Source organism: Myiozetetes cayanensis, unplaced genomic scaffold (assembly GCF_022539395.1).
Source record: "Myiozetetes cayanensis isolate MyiCay16 unplaced genomic scaffold, myiCay2020 scf9, whole genome shotgun sequence".
Taxonomy (NCBI): Eukaryota; Metazoa; Chordata; class Aves; order Passeriformes; family Tyrannidae; genus Myiozetetes; species Myiozetetes cayanensis.
Genome location: NW_026088185.1, coordinates 10,435,944 through 10,458,520, shown reverse-complemented (window position 1 = coordinate 10,458,520; position 22,577 = coordinate 10,435,944). Strand labels below are relative to the sequence as shown.

The following is a 22,577-nucleotide window of genomic DNA, read 5'->3' as shown; positions in this document are numbered from 1 at the left end:
GAAACTGATAATAAGGGAAAAACACACCTATGGAAGTAAGTCAGGTGATGTCTCTAAGTAATTCCAAGTAGCACTGCAGAGATTAACAGCCTGGCAGCCTTTTCATCTCAAACTTTATTTTTATAGGGGTTTATAACTTGGCACTGAAGTCAGGAGTGGGTGGAAACTTGGCAAATGTGGTTCAGCCCAGAAAGTGAATGTTATTTATATTTATTTCTCAGCAAGTTTTCAAAAACACTTGGTTACTGTTTTTGTGTTCTAACAAGTAGTAATTTGTTGGTTTCGGTAACTTGTCCTCTGTGTGCTTCTTAAACTACAAATAGTTCAGAATTTCTTTCAGCTTTTCTTAAACTCCTAGTGGAAGGACTCTAGATTTCTAGGGGTGTAAATGATGTAGCAGGATGCTCCAACTATTTTATGTACACTGAGCAACATCTTTATTGTAGTTATACCTGCCAAGTAGCTATGGCACCTTTGGAATAATTACATTTGGTTTTGCTGGCAAATGTGTGTATATAATGGAATTACTCAGGTACAGGCTTACTGCAGAGAGGCTGAGGAGGCAACAGTATGGCCATGTGGGTCCTGAGTCATCCGTGTGGTCTGGGGCTGTGACAAAGCAGCCCCTCTTCCCCACTCCCCTGCCCACACATGACATCTCTGTATCGACGCAGGGTCAGCATTAGCACTGCTTGTATTTCATATTCCACATTGAGTTCATGTCTGTTCCTAATGCCAGAGACTAGAGGTATAGAGCTTTCTGTGCCTGATTTCAGGGATGCCTACTGAAATCGTGAGCAGCAGCTTCTGAACAGGGATTTTCAGTATTTTCAGCAAACTGAAATACTGCATTACGTATCTGACAGCCTGCGAGTAACACAGCAAAATGGTCATTTGCTGACTCTAGTGTTTATGTATCACACATATTGCATTGCATTTCATAGCTGAAATACACCACATAAGTAAGCACTTACTTAGAAATTTAGTCAGCTTGAAGCACTGGCTTTTGTGGAAAAATTGAATTAACCGTTTTCTTACAAATTAATGTTTATTTAAAAAGTTTTTAAAAAGCAATTATTTCATAGAATATTAAATATTTTATGAGGTTCTCCTTTAAAAGAATGAGATGAGTGAGCTAAAATTTCTTACAAGGAAATCCTGGGTATAATTCACCTTGTTGTAAAATTCAGTACTTGTGATATTCCAGAGTGACAGTTCTAGAGATAGTAACTGTGTTTGTGTGTGTTCAGGGCATTATTCCCTGTCAGGCTCAGATTAACTTTGGATGGTGAAAAGAGCTGTCTTTCGATTTAGAAGGAAACAGAGCAAGTCATCAGTAAACTGTTGTTCTCAGTATTAACTGTGAAAAGCTTCAAAGCTTTATATAGATTAAGTTTTTTAAAAGAGTTCAAAGCCTGGTACCATTGTTAATAATTACATAAGTCATAATAGTATTATGGCATTTATGAAAGAAAATCCTATCTTATTATTTGCTGAGAGCAATACAGGGGTGAGGTAGTGGTTTTCTAGTTGTATGATATACATCTCTGAACACTTTTATATCACTTCAATATATAAGTGCCTATCCAATTGCATGTACTGAGGCTCATGGAATCTGCAACCTACTGTAAAATGACTTCTGATTACTTAAGATTATCTAAGTAGGAGTTATATTTATGTACTTTATAATCTTCATTTCTTCATAAAAGTACTATATTTCAAATAGTACTTTTAGAGGAAATTTGGGTTTGTAATATGTGCATTTAGTTTGGCAGTTACATGAAAAGATACTGTGATACTGCAGATATAACACATTTAACAGAAACAATACATACCAGTATATAAAATTAAAATTTAAGTATATTCATTTTGTGTGCACTGTTTCATTTTTTGTATCATGGTGCCACTTAGGGATCGCAGGTCTCTGTTGTGCTAAACAAAGTTTTTATGAAGACAGTGAAGCCACTTCCTCTAAAGTGGGCATTCATGCAGAGGTGCTTTAAGGTTTCTGGATAGACTCACAGTGATGAGGCTTTGGCTCTTGGAACCATTGCTTTAGATACTTCTCACTTGTGAATTGCACGGTTTTGTAGTATGCTTTCACCCAACCAGCATGAGTCCAGTGTAGTGGACTTGGGTGAACTGAGGATACCAGATAGCTTTATCCACACACAGTGCAAGGTGGAGTTTTTGTTGGAAAGGATAATCGTTGCAGAGTTTATAATGAGAAGCTGTTCCATGATCTGCACAGGGAATGGTCCGGTTTCTGTGGGGTTTGTGTGAGTGGATACTAATTTGAGCTTCTTTCCTTTAGCTAGATGGCAGTGATTCTGCAACATTGACCACTTCTAAAAGTTACTCAATTTTCTGTGACAGATTCAAATGTTAGTGACAGTATCACTGGAAGTGTCCAAGCTTGTTTCTTTAGGAAATGAGGCTGGAGAAGATACCTGCTACTGATTTGTAAGGAGGTTTCCTGAGTAGTGGATGAAGCCTGAGAATCCAAAAGAATGTTAATTAATGTTGTGAGTTTTACTTTATGTTGCTTTTGCTTATGTTTCTGTGAAACTTCTATGCAAGTGTAGACTTACAAAGTAAAGCAGGTGCTGTTTTGTAGTCACCTGCAATAATCCTTGCCCTAAGTGCAAACTGAAATGACAGCAAGCAAATTTTTCTCTTTTAACAGTGGAAAGAGTGGAAAGAGAAAACCTTTCAGACTATTGTGTTCTTGGTCAACGTCCCATGCACTTACCAAATATCAACCAGCTGGCAACTTTGGGAAAAACTAACGAACAGTCTCCTCATGGCCAAATTCACCACAGTACTCCAATACGAAACCAGGTGCCAACGATGCAAACAATGATAAATCCTGGGCTCCTGTCTCCTCAGCTCAGTCCACAACTGGTGAGGCAGCAGATAGCAATGGCCCATCTGATAAACCAGCAGATTGCTGTCAGCCGGCTGTTGGCTCACCAGCACCCACAGGCTATCAACCAGCAGTTCTTGAATCATCCACCCATCCCTAGAGCTGTCAAACCAGAGCCATCAAATTCATCGGTGGAAGTGTCTCCAGATATTTACCAGCAAGTCAGAGATGAGCTGAAGAGAGCCAGTGTGTCTCAAGCTGTCTTTGCAAGAGTAGCATTCAACCGCACACAGGTATCAATTTCTATTCTTTAATCAAGAAGTGCTGAAGGGGCAAAATTGTGGCTCTTGTGGGGCTGTATGGCTGTTGCAGATCGAGGCAGAGGTTGTGCCATAGAAACAGGTCAAACCACTCTCCGTTTTTTCCCCCAGTCTCTTTGTTGGTATTGAACAAGGCTGTTTCTTCCTGGAACAGCTGTTTGTTTGCATTTGGCCACTCCTGTGCTGTTACCTGAGCTTTGTTCTCTAGCAGTCATTCCGCTCATGTGAGTTCTTCCCTGAGTTCCTCTCTGCAGTTATAAACTTCCACATCTGCCCCAGCCTGATGGTGAGGAAGAGGTAACAAGAGACTGGGAGAGTCAGAAGTGTCTTTGGGCTTCTGTCACTTACTCGACTCCTTCCTGTGGTACAACTGGTGCCACAACTAGTGCCAGAGGCTGCTCCCACAAGTGCATAAGGCAAGTGTGCATAGGCCTAAAGACTGACTGCTGGGAAAGGTGTCTGCTGTTTTTAGCAGATTGTGTTTGCTTCCATACATCTGACACAGGTTTTCTCACTTGCCTAGTGAAATGCAGATGTTGAAGTGATTGCATGATAGCATGAGCTTAAGCTTGGCATCTGGAGTACCCAGGGTGAATGTGTGTTCAGAAAGACAGACCATTTACATTTATCCTGCTGCTGTTCAAGGCATATAACACATGCTCTCTCAATTGTGATACTCTGTAGCAAGACTTAAGAAATGGAAAGTGGCTTGATATTTAACATTGGTACAAATTCCTTTTGTTTAGATGGAGTTGTTCTTTGAGGTAAGATTTACCAGCAAGTAAAAAAAAAGTGTGTGTGTGTGTCTCTTGGAGATCTGTCCCTTGCCCCATACAGCGCCTTTGTCTGTTCTGCTAGATTAATGATTTTCTTTGGCACTGCCATTTTGGAAATGCCATGTTATGAGGGAACTAATTAAAGTATGGAGCACATTTTATTACTTCCCTTCTTCCATTAAATTCATAAGATGGCTGCAGTCAGAAAAAACATTCACTTGCAATCAACGTGACTTTGAGTTCTGGGGTTAGCCTTGAGGATATCAAATGAAAACTACATTGGAATGTATGAGTATTTCCTCTTTAAAATGCTGCTTTTAATTTGGAAAAGCTTTTCATCCCTCTGGGATCATAACCCGTTGTATATAAAGCCTGGTATAATCAAGGTAGATGGTATTGACAGAATGACATATTCTGAACGTGAGCGAGAGGTCAGCAGTAACATTGCCGGTGAGGGCTTTGCCACTGTCGCTGAACATGAAGCTCTGCTTCACGCAGACTGGGAGAGCCAGGTTGGTAATGCCCAAGTCTGCTATTAAACCAAAAGCTCATTCCCCAGCAAGAAAGAAATTACCTGCTTCTTAACCCTCCATCGTAAGTAATATAATGTACTGAACGGTTCATGACACCGATTCTGGAACAGGCAAGTCCTGCAGCATCCATAAAAGATTTGCTTATCTCACAACTGTGTTTCTTTAGTCTACAGGGCTTTAACGTAGAAGACCAGTGATCTTGCATACAGTGAGTGCATCATGTCCCTAACACCATCACTGTAGCAAGAGAGTATTGATACTAGCTTACGTTTCCTTGTCCTCAGCTTTTAATTCCAACCCAAACAAGCTCCCCTCATATCAGAGACTGTTCAGGGTCTGAAGAAGAGGTGCTCAGACAATCAGTGTTGCACTTCACTGTAGAAGGTGTGGGATATTCCTGTGCATCCATGATGGAGAAGCAAACTCTGTAAAGGCACTTGAAGTGGAAGTTCAAGTCTGCTCTCACCTTCCTGCATCCTTTCTGCTGCCTCTGAGGTACAGGGAGATGTGTGTTTCTCTGTGGAAATGTTTGGGTTTGTTGCATTTCACAGAAGTGCTAGCATTAGGAACTGGAGGTCTGTTGTTTCACATGATGGTACCAAATAATAGATGCTGTATGCCAGCCAGCTAATAATTGTATTAATCACCACATTATGGGCCACTGCCTAATCTCTCTTCTTGGTAGCTCTGTGGTGCACATTAGCCTATAATTAAGTATAGCTTCATGAAATATGTACTGTGAGGCTTGTTTAATAGATAAACTATTCTCTAATTTATTTTAAAGTCCAATGACCTACATACTTAATGTTGAAAAGCCCCCTCTTACTAACATTATTTCTCCCCTGAGACCTTCCATCTGAGCAAATCTGTTAAATGAAGTAGAGGAAGCTTTGATCCAAACTAGGCTAAATCCATCGGAACAAATGGCTGACACTTGTATGTATGCACATGTGTGTGGGAAGTAGAATGTGAGGAGGATCAGAAGAAGGAGAGAGCCAATTGTATGGTTTGTGAAACATCCAAATCTTTCTCTTCAAGATGGAAATATATAACTGAAGACCATATATTTGCTTGTACCTGTGGCCATGTGATCTGCACATATGGAAACAAAGCACTTCAGGCTCTATGACAAGTTCTGTGCTCCCACTGAGGTCCTACTCTGAGATGGGGCCTGAACATCAGGCAGTTTAGTACCTGCTGTGTGCACAGGAGAGCTGCATGGAGTGCTTGGCTAGGAGCTGGCCCAGGCTGTGGCAGCCATGAGAAGGGTTTCTTTAAACAGAAAGTTCCAAAGTGAACATTTTTCTATTTATTTGAAAGCGGGTATGAAGGACTCTCTAAGTGTATATGCCTGATTTTTAGTAAGTGCCCAGGGCTAATCTCTGCCTCTTCTTATTTTCTCTTTAGAGATTCACTTTCATAATTTTGTGGAATCTACATGCCTATTTATTCAGCACAGGGGACAGGTAGAAGTGCACCCACAGAGACAATATAGTTATTGAAGAGACTTTCCAATGAGTAAGAAATTCCTGCACAACCTTCAAAATATTTGAAATGGTGGTGCACAGTACCATGTTTGTCTAAGATGGTGTTGCCTACAACCTACTCAGTGATGAAAAGAATGGTCTCTGTTGGAATAACACCCTCTTTAGGCTCTCAGCAGCCTTGCCTGCTCTTGTGGCATGGAGAGAGCTTGCCATGGCTAAGGCACATAGCAGTATTACTGAGGCAGGAGGCTCAGTTTCTTGCTTGTGTAATTAAGTCTGATTAATACTGAAATCCACAGGCAAAGTACAACTCTCAGAGACAGAGCAGATGCACCTTGCACTTGGAATTGCCCTGTGCACATTTTTAAAAGCAGTAAAAGCTCTCGAGGGGAGGAAATGCCTGCAATATACAGGCTGCACAGGGTGAGAAGGTTTCAATGCACAGAGGGGGCTGGTGTCCCTCACTGGTCTCAAATAGTGCAGTGAATTCAGTGGGACTGTCAGTACAGTGTAGTACTGCTCCACTGCAGGCTGGAGTTCTCCAAAAACACCTACCTCTCTGAAGCATGCATCATCCTTACATCAGGATAAAATCTAGGTGACTAGTGGCCTCTGAAAGTATGAGCACCCTTTGGGTTGGCCAGCCAGGATACTGTGCAGTGGGAGGCAGGCCAAAGCTGTTACCAAGGCTTTACCTTCTTCCTGGAAGAGAACACACTCATGGATTTTGGCCATCCTCAGGGCAGCGTCCTTGTACTATCTCCCTCTTGCACTATGATGTCTCCTAATACAGCATTCAGATTGCAACCAAAAGGTTGTAGGAACCAGAGCTTACTTACTGCAGGTTGTAGTGTTTAGTGTTTGATAAATGGGTGGGTAGGGGTGGTTACAGAAAAAATAGGACTAAGAGAACTGCTTTAAAGGAAACTCATGAAAATGCTCTCTCAGATTTACCTTTGTCCTCCTCTGAAAAGTTTTTTAGCAAATCCGGAGGTGCTGAAGTGATCTGTGCTTTTCAAAATCCAAGCTGAAAAATAGGTCATTTGAATGTCCTGTTCTGCATAAGGAAAATTAACATACTCTTCCTCCTCTCCCCACTTGTTCAGCATCCCTCTTTGCTACAGGCTCATGGAGTTGCAGTCAGGACAGTTTATCAGGCTCTTTGCAAGAGTCCGGACAGACTGGATCAATGAACTGCTTCCCTCTTCAGGAGTGCCCAGTGGACTGCAAACCCTATAGACTGAAGGAGTATTTCTGTTTATATCTTCCTCTTTTTTTGCCAATGTTTTGACATAATAGCCAAAACTAGTAAAATATTTGGGCGAGTGGTCAGTGCTTGTTTCACTGAACAACCTCCAAAACTCGAAATATCCGTGAACCTGAGGCGTCATAAATGAAACCATTGTGGTGCCAGATACAAGGAGAGCTGGGTAAAAACACCGGGCATGTTCAGGCTGCTTGTAACCTTCTCCCCAAAGAGCACTGCTCCCTTCCTCCTGCCCTGAGTAGCTCTGTGTGAAACCATTGGCTTCCCAGCCCGCAGATGGGAGAGCAGCGTTTACCCAGCTCAGCTGGTACCAACCGTGTCTTTTTGGATTAAAGGAAGTAACAGCCCAAGGAGGAGGAAACTCCACCAGCCTCAGATGTAGTGAAATTTATGAAGAAATAAACTAAACTGATCCTTCTTTTTCGAGGGATTTGGTTGCACCTTGGCTGCAGGAGTGAGTTGAGGCATAGGGAAACATAGGGTTGATGCTGGATGAGGCCCCAGCTTCCGGTGCAACTGTAGGCAAGTCCAGGATTCTGCAATGAGGAAGAGGGAAATAACACTTCTGTGGCATGCAAAGGTGTCACCAGTCTCCTAAAGAAGGGTTGAGGGCTCTCAGAGCAGGAGTGTGGTTAGTAAGGAAGCTCCAAAGAAAGGTTATGGAGGCAGGCAAGGAGAGAGGTGGGCGGTGACTCCTCATTTATGTCTAATTCTGCTTTCTTTGGCAAAATTCCCCAAACTGAAGTGGGTTCAGAAAAGAGTTCTTTAAGAGGCATTAAGATCAGAAATATGGTTTGTTGAAATAGCTAACTCTTCCACCTCTATTTGCTTGTGAGCCAAATCCTGGACAGAATTCCTTTTGCAAATAATTTTCTCTTTAACTCACATGAGAGGACCACAAGCAGCTTTCATTCTCTGTCTGGTATCTAGTGAGACAGTCATGCTGCATTCATCGCTATGTTGTCTGCCCCATTGTGCACAGACTTTCAATTAGCAAGGCTTCTGGTTTTGGGGGGGAATTTTTTGTTGGTTTATACTGTTGTAGAGAACTCTCTCTTATTGCATGAAACCCTTTCATGCTGCCTGCTTGTTTTATTCTTGGGTGTAATGTGGCACAAGCAGCGTTCTGTTGTACTCACAGGAAAGAAGGCAGTCTGTAAGGGAAGTGCTTCATTTAATAAATTGCAGATTTTTGGTACATGGGATGTTTGTTCCAACAGTGGGTTTTGCACTGCCCAAAATTTCAGTTTCAATTAACTTAATTGTATTCAATAGGCTGAATGAAAAGATCTTAAGTAGCATGTGAGTCAGGCTTTCAGAACGTGTGCTTGAGGGAGGCGGCTGCTCAGCTGATGCACAGGAGTCCTGATCCTTGGAAGCAAAGGCACGGATTTACACAGTGTGCACGAGCTGTGAGTCTTTGCTCATTTTCCAGCATATTTCAGTATAAAGGTCTGACATGTGTCTCATATAAACGGTGGCACTCTGTGGCTGCAGTTGCTCGGTCTTTCTCTGCCTCCTCTTTGCGGTGCGTACACATTCAGCTCCACATGCACATCCTGTCTTCCCTCATAAAAAGAGATACCATAATAAAAAAGAGGCTTTATTAAACTAATGCAATAAAGGCGTTTTCTTTGAGGATTTAAACACTTCATTTTTAATAATAAAAATCAAATTGTCATTGTTGCACCCCGTATAAGTTTTATTCAAATCAGGCTCTAAATGCTTTGTGCCTAAGCAGCTCTCTCCTGAGATGTATGTATTTTAGCATTAGTTAAATGAGTTTAAGAACAAGGCTCATACTCTGGCTGTAGGCAGTGAATCTAGAGATCAGGAGATTTCTTCTAAATGAAGGACTAATGTGATATGTTCAGCTACACTGAAGGGTACTGGGAGACTGCTGGTCTCACATTCATGCAGTCAGTCAGAGTCCTTTAGCTTCTGAAGTTCATATGAACTGACACAAATGTGGCACTGAACATGTTGCCCATTGAAACAGAAGAGTTGGTCAGGGAACAGGGTATAAACACAGTTTTGCCTGATGGAAAATGTGACAGAATGGATGTGAAGGTGCTTGGTTTGGCTAACCACTCGAAAATTTCCACTGATTATCTAAAGCAATTTTGCTCAGCAAAATTGGACTGGACACACTGCCAAGATAAGCATTTCTGAGAGACTTCCAGCACTTCTGCTTCATATCCTAGTTGGAATTAGGAAGAGATGCAAGGGAATGGAAACAACGCAGTGAGCATTTGAAAATGAGCTTGAGTCCTAAGAAGCCTACTGAAGAACTTCATATAGAGCTTCTTGTTGAGTGCTGTATACTTAGAGGCAAAGATAAGTATTTTCAGGGTTGTTAAATGTATCTTGTTCAGCCCAGAAGACACTATTGAAGGTGGGACCTGGAGTAAATGCAGAGCAGCCAAGCGATGTCATGGTAAAAGCCTGTCTTCACGTGGGAAAAACACAGCAGGTGCTTTATTCCTGGAAGGGTTATGAGAAGTTGGTATTTCTGCTGCAGAGCTTCCTGGGCTGACCTGCTGCCTCCAGCTTCCAGTTGCAGATAGCAGACAACTGTAAATACAAGTGGTTGTTTTAGCTGGGCAAATCAAGTTTGTTGTATGCTGAAGGTACAGTGTAGTTCAGTAGCAATGAGCAGCCACCAAAGGGTTCCCTGAGTGTTGCCTTCCATGCTGGAAATAGGCCTTGTGTGCTGAGGGGGGACAGTTTGACATTACTGACCTTTAAGATCCAGATGTTGAATTTGAATAAATCTCTACATTTTCTGATCCTGCTCAGAGTAGCATCTATCCCTGATGGAAAGCAGAATAACTTTTCTATTGAGACTGTCAGTTACAAGTATAGTAAGTATTGGAAGCAAAATACTACAAAAACAATATTTTTCTAGCATTTCAGCATTTTCTCTGTTGCTTTTGGCCATAGCTGAAGTATGGAGAGGCACAAATAAACCAAAAGTCTGAAAAAAGTGTTTATGCTTTTTTAGTCCTTCATATATATAATCTCCTTATACAGAACATAAAAACTGAGGTTTAGCACATTAGTTGGGTTTATTTAAGTTTTTGCCTTGGACAGTGCTTTGGTTGTCCGTAGTCTGTTCTGAGCCTCTTTAACCCCAGTGCCCACTTTTGTAGTCAAATGGCTTGGGTCTGTACAAGAGGGAGCACATCTCCTGTCCAAGTCATCAGACCTGATGTGTGTGAGGTCCTGGCCAGTGCTTGGGAGTCTCCTGCTGCCTGATGTCTCTCATCCTCCTCAGTGCCCATGACACTGGTGTCTGGGCTGCACTCCAGCATCACTTCCTCTCCTCCATCCAGATTGCTTTTCAAAAGTTCTGGTTGCAAAATTGTCCTGTGTTCAGTCTCTGGTAGTGCAGTCTGCTGTCCCACTGAGATCTCGTTTACACCTTTCCAGGCCTGAGCAGGAATGCTCTGGGAGAAGTGCAGAAAGGCTTTGCTCACCTTCTGTGGGCTTTGGTCAAGCCTTTGTTTGCCTCGAGGCCTGGTCAGTTGGTCCGCTGGATGTCGGAGTCAGTTTGAATAACATTCTCTCTATGTTGTACTGCATCATCTTTCAGAATTTGCTTAAAAATTTTTTTTTAAATAATGACATATGGGTTGTTTGTCCTGGAAATCCCATAGTTAATAAAAATAAAAGAAGTTCACAAGTGGGGTTTCATAGAATTAGTGCAAAGCAAACCCCCACGACTGTGACTTTGCTGGCTTGCAGGGACTGCATTTCAGCTAGTTTGAAAAAACACTGTCAAAATTACTCTTACCTTAAATAGATTCAGTAACTTTTTTATTTTGGTTGGACATGTGCTTCTTTCTCCACCACAGGTATTATTTTCTTAAAGTCAATTATGGATCCAGTGTGTAATTTTAAAAATGGTACAAGTTCCAAGGGTAAACCAGACTGTGCAGAGCCCTTGTCTCAGGGTGAGCACACACCTCGTTTGCAAGCACAGCCTGTGTGAACATTAAGCTTCATCAGTTGCCTCTTCAGCAGCCTGTTTAAAAATGATTCAGAGGAGTGGAAAAGCAAAGATATTATCAAGCTACATGTCCTAAAATGTATCCTGGGAGCTGTGTTCGGTGTAGAAGATCTGTTTGGCTATTTAAAATCATATTGAGACTTTCTAGTCCCTGAAGATCTTCTTTTAGGTTTGCAGAGTTGGTTGCTCTGCAAACTGCCAATTTTTTATTTTTATTTTTTAATATGCAAGATGTAAGTAAGTCAGAATGAGCTAATTTAGCCAATGGAATTTTATAACAAATGTATGAATGCTGTGGGTTTCCCTCCCTCACCCCCTCCAGCAGAAACATAATTTGCAGAAATGAAAACAGTCTCTGGCTGGCTTTAGGGTTTTCTCAAAAATAGAAACAGTAGGGTTTGTCTGGCTGGGCCAGTTTCCTCACCACACACCTGGAGTATATCACTTTAAAAAATACATTATGCCTCATTAAATTACAATTAAATGAAATCATGATCATTTGTTTTTCTGGAAGGAAGATGTTTTGCATATTGAAAGCCTAATTTGTTGCAGGTGACAAAAAGGCTGAACAGATTATTTAATATCACTTTATTTTTTATAATGTTGCTCACTGGTTAGTTTGCATATACTTCAGTAGCTCAGAATTATATTATTGTAAACGTTATTGCTCTCAAGATACTTTATTTTATCGTCCTACCCTATCACTCAGCTATCTAGCTGCTTCTGTTTACTCACGTTGTTTACCTCCAGTTGCAGGAGGACATCAGATTTTTCCCTTGTGAATCAGTTTTCTTATTAGCACTCCTGCTGTTTGCATGGTTCCTAAGCTGCCAAAGCACTTAGAGGAGCTGCAGAAAAACCCTCTTTGCAAGCAGGTTTTCCTACCTGGGGCAGGGCACGGAGAGCAGGGCTCACCCCTGTGAGGGGCTGCCTCTGTCAGGGTGCTGGAGGGAGCAGCGACTCCCCGTCCCTGGAGCAGGTGCCTACAGATCAAGATGAGACCCTCGTAGAAGCAAGAGGCACAGGCACTGAGTCTACCCCGTGATAAGATGTTTCTGGTGATGCATCAGATCCTTCAAGCGCAAGAGTTGGTATGTCAGGCAGTGAGATACTTCTTAGTGCCACGAGCAAGCCTCTTGTACCTGTGAGCCTCTGATTTACATACAGAGTCAATGACTGCACAGAAAAGTAATTGCTGGCATGCTTTCACATATGTTTCTGCTCTCCATTTTTTAAATTGGACCATAAATTTAGCCAGGCTAAGATGGGAGGGAGAAAAAGCTGTCTTCGAATCAGCTCCAGTAGCTTTCAGGATCCTTTCTTTCAACATAAACTCATGATTTTTTGAAGTTGAGCTTTTCTCTAGGAGAAAAAAAAAAGGAGTTATATATCCTTTAAAAGACAGACAATTAGGAATTTAGAGAACTGGTTGGACCAATGTTTCATTTATTTACTTCATTTGGAGAAGTTTTTAATGTGTTTAAGGGAAAACTTTCATAGGGACTTAGTGTATTGATCTTGCAGGTCATGGCTTCAATGCCCTCTATGTCCTTATTTTGGTTAATCTCCCCCAGCCTGTAAGCCTATCAAAAGCTGGAAGGGTTTTCAAAATGTCCTTAGCTTTTCTGACGGCTGGTAAACGCTGAGGAAGAAGCCAAGGATGAACATGCAGTTGTGTTGAGGTCACACAGAATACCAGAGAGCAGCCCAGCACTGCAATTTCTTCAGATTTTTTCCCAGTGCAGACCATTTTCAACAGCCAGCTTCTCTCTCTCATCCCATTTCTGAGTGGAGCTCACCATGGTTCCATTCCCAGCTCCAGTCCTTCTGGTGCCCACTCTGATAATTGCAGAAGAATGTAATTGGGAGTATGTTAGCTTGATTATGTAGATGAGGAGCTGAAAAGTTGGAGCTGTGTGCAGCCTACCTCCAGGTTGTGTGTGGAGCTTGTTTTGAGCATTGCTGGTGTAAACACTGCTGAAGTAGAGCATTCATGTATGTATTTTAGTGTAGGTGTTTAATAGCAGAAAACAGATAAATGCAGATACAGATATATCACTTGCTGGTCAGATGGTTTTTTCAGGTAAATAAGATCAATACATACTAAACATGTTGGCATTTGGTTAATGGGCTAGCTGCAGTAGAATTGTTTCAGTAAGGGTTTTTGGAGGAGACTCTGACATGGAAGACAATAAACTAATATTGCAGGGCTCTGAGTGTGTGGTTGTTTTCTAGTAACATATTTCTTACAAGAAAGGAGTAAGCCTTGACTTTACTTGCGGGGCAGCTTGCCTTGGTTGAGGCTGTAAAGTAACTGCAAAATGCTCGCGTCGACAGCGACAGCGAAGCCGTGTCCAGGGCACTGCGGGGTCCCTGTGCATGTGGCTGCTGAACGCTGCTCATCTCCCAGCAGCAGGTCAAGGTGAGCCCTCCAAGCTCCCACTGGCATCTCACAGGGCTTCGGTGGCCGGCGTTCCCGGGAGCAGTGGTGCAGACAGGCTCTGGGTTGTGACAGGAGGGAAGCGGGAAGGGTGTTGGATTGCTCATGGAAACATATTGACAGAATAGCCTTTTAAGTGTCGGACATGAGGGGGTGCCTGGGGGAAGCTGGTGGCAAACACTGTGACCCCCCTAGTTTCTGTAGGCCCTTATCCAGACTTGTGTGCCGTGCCTTTAGCTTCTAGATAATCTGTGGAACTGTTGAGTGCATACAGCTATGTATAAATTTAATCCCATCATTATATTCAAGCCTCATTTAATGATATTTTCATCTTTCCAACTCTTTTTTGCTTTTTTTTTTTCCTCTCTCCTTATTTTTGGAAATGTTCTGTAATGGCTTTTGTAAAAACTAGATTAATATGTTCATTCATGATTGCAATGTGGAGCCTGTGGTATTTTTAAATGAGAAATGAAATAATGGGTTAAATCCCTGAAGTTAGATTCCAAGGTTTTATTATTGCTCCATTTTTCTTCTTTCAGAAATGACTGTCCAAACAGAAATGAACGGACTGTAACATCAAAACCCAGCTAAACCTTTTTCTTTATAAACCTCCTCTACTGTTTAAATGTCGAAACTAAATTTACCAACCTTGGCAGATTTGTCAAAGATGAACAGGATTGCCAAGTGTTCCCAGCTTCAAGTAAAAAGAGAGAAAGATATCTAACAGTTCCTAAAATATTTGCAGCAAGCACCTGGTGATAACTGCAATTTCTTCTACCCAATGCACCTACCTTCCTATCCAGCATCTCCATACTCAGAAGCTTATTACAGTGCCAGAATAGGACAGTCCCAAAATAAACCTCAGCCCCCAGAAGACAAACATTTTCCTACAAAATATCCCCTCAGGGAGAGCCCATGAGATTCTGATGCAGGTTCTCAGTATTGCAACCCAGCTGGTTACACTAAACAAATTTTTAAAAAACCAAAGAAACCCACCAACACATGACTGGCTTTTTTTTTTTTTTCTTCTTTTTTTTAAACAGGGCTTGTTGTCAGAGATCCTGCGTAAAGAAGAAGACCCTAGGACAGCTTCCCAGTCCCTTCTCGTAAACTTGAGGGCAATGCAGAATTTCCTCAACTTGCCTGACTCAGAGCGGGATCGTATCTACCAGGATGAGAGAGAGAGAAGTATGAACCCAAACGTGAGCATGGTGTCTTCAGCTGCCAGCAGCCCAAGCTCCTCCAGAACCCCCCAGGTAAGATACAGTCCCTTGTTACCTGTTTGTTGTGTGGATTACTCCAGGGAAGGAGTTTCTCTCCACCCTTCCCCTGTCTGTCATTCCCCTTGCCCAGATGAGTTGTGGAAAATTTTTGTAAGGTTTTGGAGTGGCTGTTAAGACATTTAGTGGATTGCAGCAAGAGACTGTGATGATCATTCAAGCTTTAATCAATGCCAAAAATGCAAAAGAGTGTGTAACATTAGTTCCTGAAAGAGTACGTATGAGCATTACATACAGGCTCTTGATATGTGTCCATTAAATGACTGTTATAGGATATATTATAGAAAAACAGCGTATGTAGCTTTTTACTTGTGTCTTTTAGATTCTTCAGAATACAGAGAAAATTTCTGGGCTTGTGGGGAGGTTCATATATGTTGCAATAAAAACTGTGTAGGGAACAGAGGTCGATAGTGGATTAGATAGCCATTGTTAGAAACCAAATTGCTCTGCATTCTGCATAGGAAGTCACAGTCTTTGAGTTAGAGGTTTTCATGAGTAATTATTTGAAGTACAGAAAGTGGAGATGGGCAGGGTGCTGGGAAGGAAGATGATGCTTTAGAGTCCCAAGGCAGCTGTCATCTCACTGCACGTGTTTATTAACGTGCTGTTGCCGCCCACTCTTCCCTGGGTAGGTTGTTCCTTTGCACTAAGAAAGAGCATCCACATACTATGCTGTAATAGTCATCCCCCCTTGTACCAGGCTGCTTGTAGTCCCAGGCATATACTCTGGAAAGTGAGAGTGGTTGCACAAGGGTGGTGATTAATCCCTGTCATGACATTTTGCCTAACTTGAGTTTGAACTTTCTAACAGTGCAGACATGACGGGTCAGTTCTAGCACTTCTCTGTTCTTTAGTAAATGGGCCCATATAACCCTTATAACGGTATCACTGAGGACTTGAATTCTGTAGCCACAGCTACTAGAAGTAAGTAAGCAATGTGGAGGGAGCCAGGTTTCACAGGCAAACAGATCATCCCTAAGGAAGGTGTGCTGATTCTGTAGAAACTGTTGAACTTGTTCAGTTTAACTCAGGCATTTGGGTGCACTTCACCACCATCAGTACACCATTAGTACATGATATAAAGAACTGTTTTCACTGCCAACCCAAATTTGACGCTGAATTTTTATTACATGGGAAACTCATTGTATGCTCCTTATCTTTTTTAATTACCTTTAAGTGAAAATAAAAATATACAGGGATCTCTTTTATTCTTTAAATAATGTACCCACTTTCTGCATGTGTTTATTCAATTAAGAATTAGCTTACTCCTACTTATATTTATTGCAATAGGTTTTGCAACTAGAGTCAAGTACAAAAAGGAAATTGAGAGTTTAGATGCAATGCAGTGAGAATCAAAATTGTTCTGTTGCCCCATCTCATTCCTGTGTTGAAATACGGCATTTTCCCATGCTCTAGCTACAGCTAGAATGTAATTTAAAATAATGGAAATTTTACCTGCATTTGTAAGAGCTAAGTTTTGCTAGAAAACCATACTCTAGATGTATAAAACAACCCATCCTTGCCTTATTTCGGCTCGAAGAATCCCACAGAGTATTGTGAGGTTTTTAATTTGCAAAAGCAACACACAAAGGTTTGCGTACCCAGTGCTCGCCTCGTGCCCGCTGGATAACATTCCCCAGCCCTCAGAGGGCCAGCACCCGTCAGCACAGGTGCTGTTTTGACAACTTGGACACCTCTGCAAATGAGGCTGCTTCCCAGATCCTGGGCAGGCAGCACGGCTACCGTGCTTCCCCATATGCCCGGGATTAGTTCTGTGGTACAAATGCCATCCTCGCCGGCAGCGCAGCGATTCCCGGCAGCGTCGCCTCCCCAGGAAGCCACCCTGGAGCAGGGTGCTTTGGGGCAGCAGCGGTAGGAGCAGTACCACCCTTTCAGGAATTGTGTTCAGGAGCCGGAGAAGGTGATGGAATGGCATTTGGAAACATGGTTTCCATAGATACTGATCTCCTGCAGCAGTGCTTTTGGGATTGAGTGTGCCGGGTGGGAGGAGAGCAATGGCAGATACCTGTGGAAGTGCTAGTGCTGGGGTAGTCATGCAGAAGGTGTAAGGGTACACAGAGTAACCTGGCTCGGCTCTCCCTGACTCTGAGCCAGCCCCAGGCCACCCTCATGGGATGTCCCTGGCTCAGGACCTGCCTTTAGGTGAGAACAGCAGATTGATCCAGCAAATGGGTACGAGTGCCGTGGGGAAGAGGCTCCAAGCTGCTAGGGGTTGTTGTGTGCATGCGGAACACCAGCACTGGGGGCTGGGTTTCGGTGCTCTGGTGCTGTGGCTGAAAACACTTCTCTTTCTTTTTCCCCAACTGTTTGCAACAAGATGTTTCAACAGCGATAGTCTCCTTCTTAATATCAAGGCCAATTTTGAATCTAGGCCTCTAAAGTAAAATACTTTATTTTAGTGACTGTGATACTTTGGTTTGGTACTTGCCCTGCTATTTCAGTGGTTAAATAAAAAATGATGCAGCTTTCAGGGTGTTCAGGGAAATGGTGTTTTTCAGATGTGGAGCTAGAAGCTTAGGAAACCCATGCAAGATGAAGCTATATTTTAAATCTTTCTTTTACATGCTAATTTTGTTCTTCTCAGGATCTCAGACCTCTGTAATGGCCTTTGAGGCCGTGGTGACCTCGGCTGCTGTGCTAGCCAAAGGCTCCAGCGCCTGGGAAGGTTTATTTTATACCCGACAAAGCTCCATTAAATGAGTCCTGACAGACTTGGACAGTCCTCTTCCTTCCCATGATCCCTTTGTTGTTTTCTTATGTTTCCCACAATTGCCTTAACTCTCATGTATCTGTAAACATTGAATTTCCGAGTGTGGTGTCCCTGTCAGTCCATCCATTGGTCTGTACCCGGCATGTGCTCATGGCCTGTGGATGGCAGTGGGTTTAGCTCTGGGCTCCCAGGGCAGGGGTGGCTGTGGGCTGCCCCCGCTGCCCCTGCCTGAACACAGGGGGCTGGACTTAGTGAGAGCAGGAAAATCTTACTCCCTTTCTACCTTGTGTCCTGCCTATGACAGGCAGGGAACAAACCCGTAGCAGTGTGCCTACTGGCCCTGGGGAGTAGGACAGGGAGAAGATACAGGTTGGTTAAAGCTTTATCTGGAAACATTAAGGAGGAATGATTAGTTTAGATTGTTGTCTCAATTGAATTTTGTCTCTGTTATTTATGTGGCCTTTGGTACAAAAAAGATGTTAGGGAGAGGAAGATTTGGAGGACAATAAAACAGAAAGAGAAGTTCAGAAGGTTTGTTTTTTCCTAGTTAACCTTCCCAGTATTTGGACATGTCTGCCTAGTTAAAAATGAACATTTGATGTACTCTAGTAGGCTTCAACTGTGACAAAGAAACAGGAGCCAGCTGAAAATGTTCATAATGGGCCCAAATATGAGTGTCACCAGCGTGTGTGGGTGGTTTGGATCTATTGGGAAATGTGAGCTTTGCCACCTCGGTTGTGTTGTTTCTTAAGACCTTAACATCTCAGGAGAAAACAGAGATTTTATATCAGTAACCCACGTTTCCCTTAAAAGGTGTAAGGGGTGCAGTGATCGGCCCTGGTATCTCTCCTCTTTGTGCTCAGGAAAGCAAATGAGATCTGTCTCCCGGGGCTCCTGGTGCCGGGAGCTCTCAGTAAGTTTGCACTGCCCTCACTACCTCACCTGCCAGTGCGTTCTGGGGACCCCCACGGCTGAGGGGCTTTAAAATCAATGCCTTGTAGCAGTCTGCTGAACTGTATTGACAGAAGGCTTGTAGGGGTAGTCCAGCCCAGGGAAAGTTCTGGCAGTGTCCGTTATTGTCCTTCATTTGTCACAGAAGCTGATGGGAAATCATTCAATTAAAAGGAGTGCAGCGGAATACACAAAATCTCAATATGAGTTTAGGAGAATGAGGGCAGCACATCAAAGGCATGCCAAAGCCCAGCTTTATGAAATGATTTTTTTTTTTTTTTCATTTCCACTGATTTCCTAGGTGAAATTAGGTGACTGTCTGGCTAGCATAATGATGATAAGGCTGGGAAACCATACATACTCAAGTGACATACGTATAGTTTTAATAAAGGATGAGGGAGACTTGAGGGAGTGCATTAAATTGAGTAATAATTTATTATTTAGAGACCTCTACCCATTTACTCATTTTTTCTGGGAGAATTGGCTCTTCCTCCAAGGTGTAGGCCACTTTTAGAGAGGGGGGAGAAGGTAGAGCCTGGCGGCTGGGCCACAGTAGCTCGCTGGCAAAGCCAACTTCAGCGGCTGCCTGCAGCCGAGTGCCCCAGCTACCTATCCTGTTGTTGAGCTGCTCAATAAACACGCTGGGAGAGGGAGAGGGGGAGAGTTGACGGGGCCTTGCATTTCCTATAGGAATGCACTGCAATTATTTCCAATCACAATTAACCTGATTAGAATAATGGACAGGAAGTGTCCCTCTGTAGCTAATGCAGTTTGGCATCAGCTGACTGAAATCCTTTGATAATTTCTGCACAGATGGCTGGGCTGAAAGCAGCACTTTTTTAATTATTATTTTCATGGTCTCTTGGTAGGCCAAAACCTCGACACCAACAACAGACCTCCCCATTAAGGCGGACAGTGCCAACGTCAACATCACAGCTGCCATTTATGACGAGATCCAACAGGAGATGAAAAGGGCCAAGGTATCTCAAGCTCTGTTTGCCAAAGTGGCTGCCAATAAAAGTCAGGTGAGTGGTATAGAGGATTTCATTGTTGCCGGGCTTTTTGGGGTTTTGTTTTTAAAGCAAACTCTGGGGTTGGGACTAGACCCACCTCCTCCTCCTCCTCCCGCCAATAAAATTACATCTGTTCCTACAATAATAATAATCCTCGTCTCTGGGGAACCTATCATGTTTGGCTTTTGCCTGCTTAAGTGGTTTCCTTTTCCCTTTTAAAAGAGGCTGAAGGAAGGGTCAGCTCTCAACCAAGCTTTTTCTCCCATTTGGTACAGACATGTGCCTTTTCCCATGTGTGGTATATAACTTACACCTCTGCTAGTAGGACAAGGATCTTTTAAAATGGTGGTATCCTACTCATTTGGCAGGTAATGAAATGGTTTTCTCAAGTGATTAATTGAGGGAAGGCAATGGGAAACGGAATATTAGGCAGGTGTTTCCTTTTTTGCATGTTGTATGTGCTGCATGCAGTATTGCCATGTGAATAATTCACATCAGATCCAATCATTTTTACAAAAAGGCACGAGGAGGCACTGCAGTAAGTTCTCCTGGATTAATTTCTACCTTGGGTGTAAAAAATACATGCGGGCAAACCTAGGTCTGGGTGAAATTCTTGAAGAGAATCCATTAATTTAAAAATTTCATCCAACTCTTTAAAAAAATATAATGCACCAGAAGGGATTTTGTGGAAAGGAGGACAGACAGATTTATTTGAAGGGCAGCAAGTGGATTGGAGATTGTTGGAAGGAATTGTTTACTCAGTGAAAAGTGCTCCTTCTGATCCTTTATGAAATTACTCAGTTGTGCTAGGAGAGGGCATCAATATAAACACAGAAATGCACAAATGTGTATGTGACAGTGAGAGAGTGGGATAGAAGCATCTAGGTGCATGCACTCTGAAAGATACATTCTTTTCCTCTGTGTGGGAAAACAACATCGTAGTCATTAAAGTAGATGTAAAATAAGTGGTTGAAAGGCTTATAAACAAAGCATCAAAGGCTATCAAAGCACATGGGAGAGCTTTGTCCTTGTTACACGTATTTGTGCCCTGACACATGGACATCTGATTAATTTTTCCTTCCTCATTTAATCTTTCATTTTCTTTGCCTTTTGCTTTCTCTTATCAGGGTACAGGGGCTACAATCCCTCTACCCCCAACCAAACCCTGGGCTCAGTATGAAATACATAAAAGGAAAATACCATGGAACCCTCTTAAACTGTTAAATGCATAAAAATCTCATGTACCACATGGCAAAATATAATGAGAACTGGAGCTGTTAAACGAATAAAGCTGTTAAAAGCATAATGCCACTTGGCACAACTACTGTGCATTTAACGGTTTTCCACTGTGTAATAAATGACATATGTGGTAAACGTGCAGTAAATATAAAAACTGCACAATTGATTTTGCAAACGTGCCCCTTATTCTTTACTCCATGCAGATATCAAAGTTCCACCCAGAATCCGGACTGGGCAGCTTTTAATAAGGAGTGTTTAACACAGACTGAATGCCAGCCTCTCTGAGGTTTGGCTTAAAATTGCCTGCAAGCTTCCTGTCATTATACCCAGAGGCTTCTTGAAATAGAGAGGGACTGAACCACCCAACAATAATTTGGGTGGCTCACCAGCTTTGGTCTGTGCCAGCTTGAGTGCACTTCTCTGGCAGCATTGCACAGCAGCGCCAAAACAAAAATAAGATCCGTAGTCTTTCGCATGGAAAAAAAACAGGGCCGATTTTGAACACCAGATGCAAAAGGTTAAGAACAGGATCCACGAACGTTATTATTTAAAGCAAAGTTACTGCACATAAAGGTTTTGTTTCTTCAGCAGCAGCAAATAAAGAAGTGTTTCTGGGGCTGATGTTTCTTTTGTTTCACAGCCCTGCCAAAGCAATACTGGCTCCCTGGGATGACCCAGCATTTGCCATGCTGAGATGTCATAGCACTCTGCTGGAGCATGAAAGTGGTTTATGGGGCATCGGAAGGCAGGGAAGAGAAGCCATAGCCAAGAACTATAGTGGTGTGGGGCCTCCCCCTGCCCCAAAGCCCACCTGTGTGCCTGATCCTGGGTGTCTTGGTGTTGGTTTCCCTGCTGCAGGCTAGGATGCTCTGTGGCCCACAGAAATGCCAAAAGCAAGGACTCAGCTGCTTGTGTAGGGTAGAGCCATAGTGTCATGGTCAGCGTGTCACCTTAGGTCTAGCTTGTCTGAAAAATAGCAGTTGGTTGTTCCCAGTGTTTGCACAGTCCAGTTGTGCCAGTCATGACCACTGCTGGTGAAGATGCTGCTGATTTCAGCAGCTGAGTTTCACGGTGGGAAGCACTCATTGAAAACTGCCCATGTTTGCAGAAGAGAAAGTTTGAAAGAGGGGAAGAAAAGAGTGAGTCTGAGGCTTTGCTTGGACTCTCCGCCAAGGTTCGTTCACTTGCTATTCTCCACAGGCCTGGCTTGCGTTGTGTTGGCTTCCTCTATTATTCCCTCACCCCAGACTACTGAGAGGCTTCCAGTTTGCTAACAAGGCATGTGTTATGCTGGGCGCTGCTGTTCTGTCAACAACAATCCACGGTGCTGTGAGATCTTCACAGTTTTAGCAGGCAGTGAGGCTCTGACAGGGCTGTTTTGACATTTTATACACAGGGCTGTATGTCGTGTACCCCAGAGAACATCCAGAGGCAATGGAGGCCTCATTTCGTCTTCTATCCCCGTATGGGAAGAGTGGTACCCACTGAGAGCAGTTATTGCAAGTGGCATCATCTACTGGTGGAGTTAATTGACCTCTAATTTAACAAGCAACCATCTTCATTCTTAAGTCATGGCAGAGTCTCAGTTCAGCAACTACAGAGAAGGGCAGTTTCTACAAACTGAGTTTGTAAATCACAGAGCTCCCAAGTCAACATAAGTGC

General features: G+C 42.9%; 1 protein-coding gene across 2 annotated transcripts in view; it reads left to right on the top strand.

Annotated features, from left to right (window-relative positions):
* SATB2 (SATB homeobox 2) overlaps window positions 1-22,577 on the top strand; it is a 131,216-nt gene that overhangs the window by 74,923 nt on the left and 33,716 nt on the right. For both annotated transcript variants that reach the window (XM_050340131.1, XM_050340130.1), the window contains 3 exons: window positions 2,687-3,159; window positions 14,745-14,957; window positions 19,533-19,688. In XM_050340131.1, coding sequence (XP_050196088.1) covers window positions 2,687-3,159; window positions 14,745-14,957; window positions 19,533-19,688 — 842 coding nt within the window. The remainder of the gene's footprint in view (window positions 1-2,686; window positions 3,160-14,744; window positions 14,958-19,532; window positions 19,689-22,577) is intronic.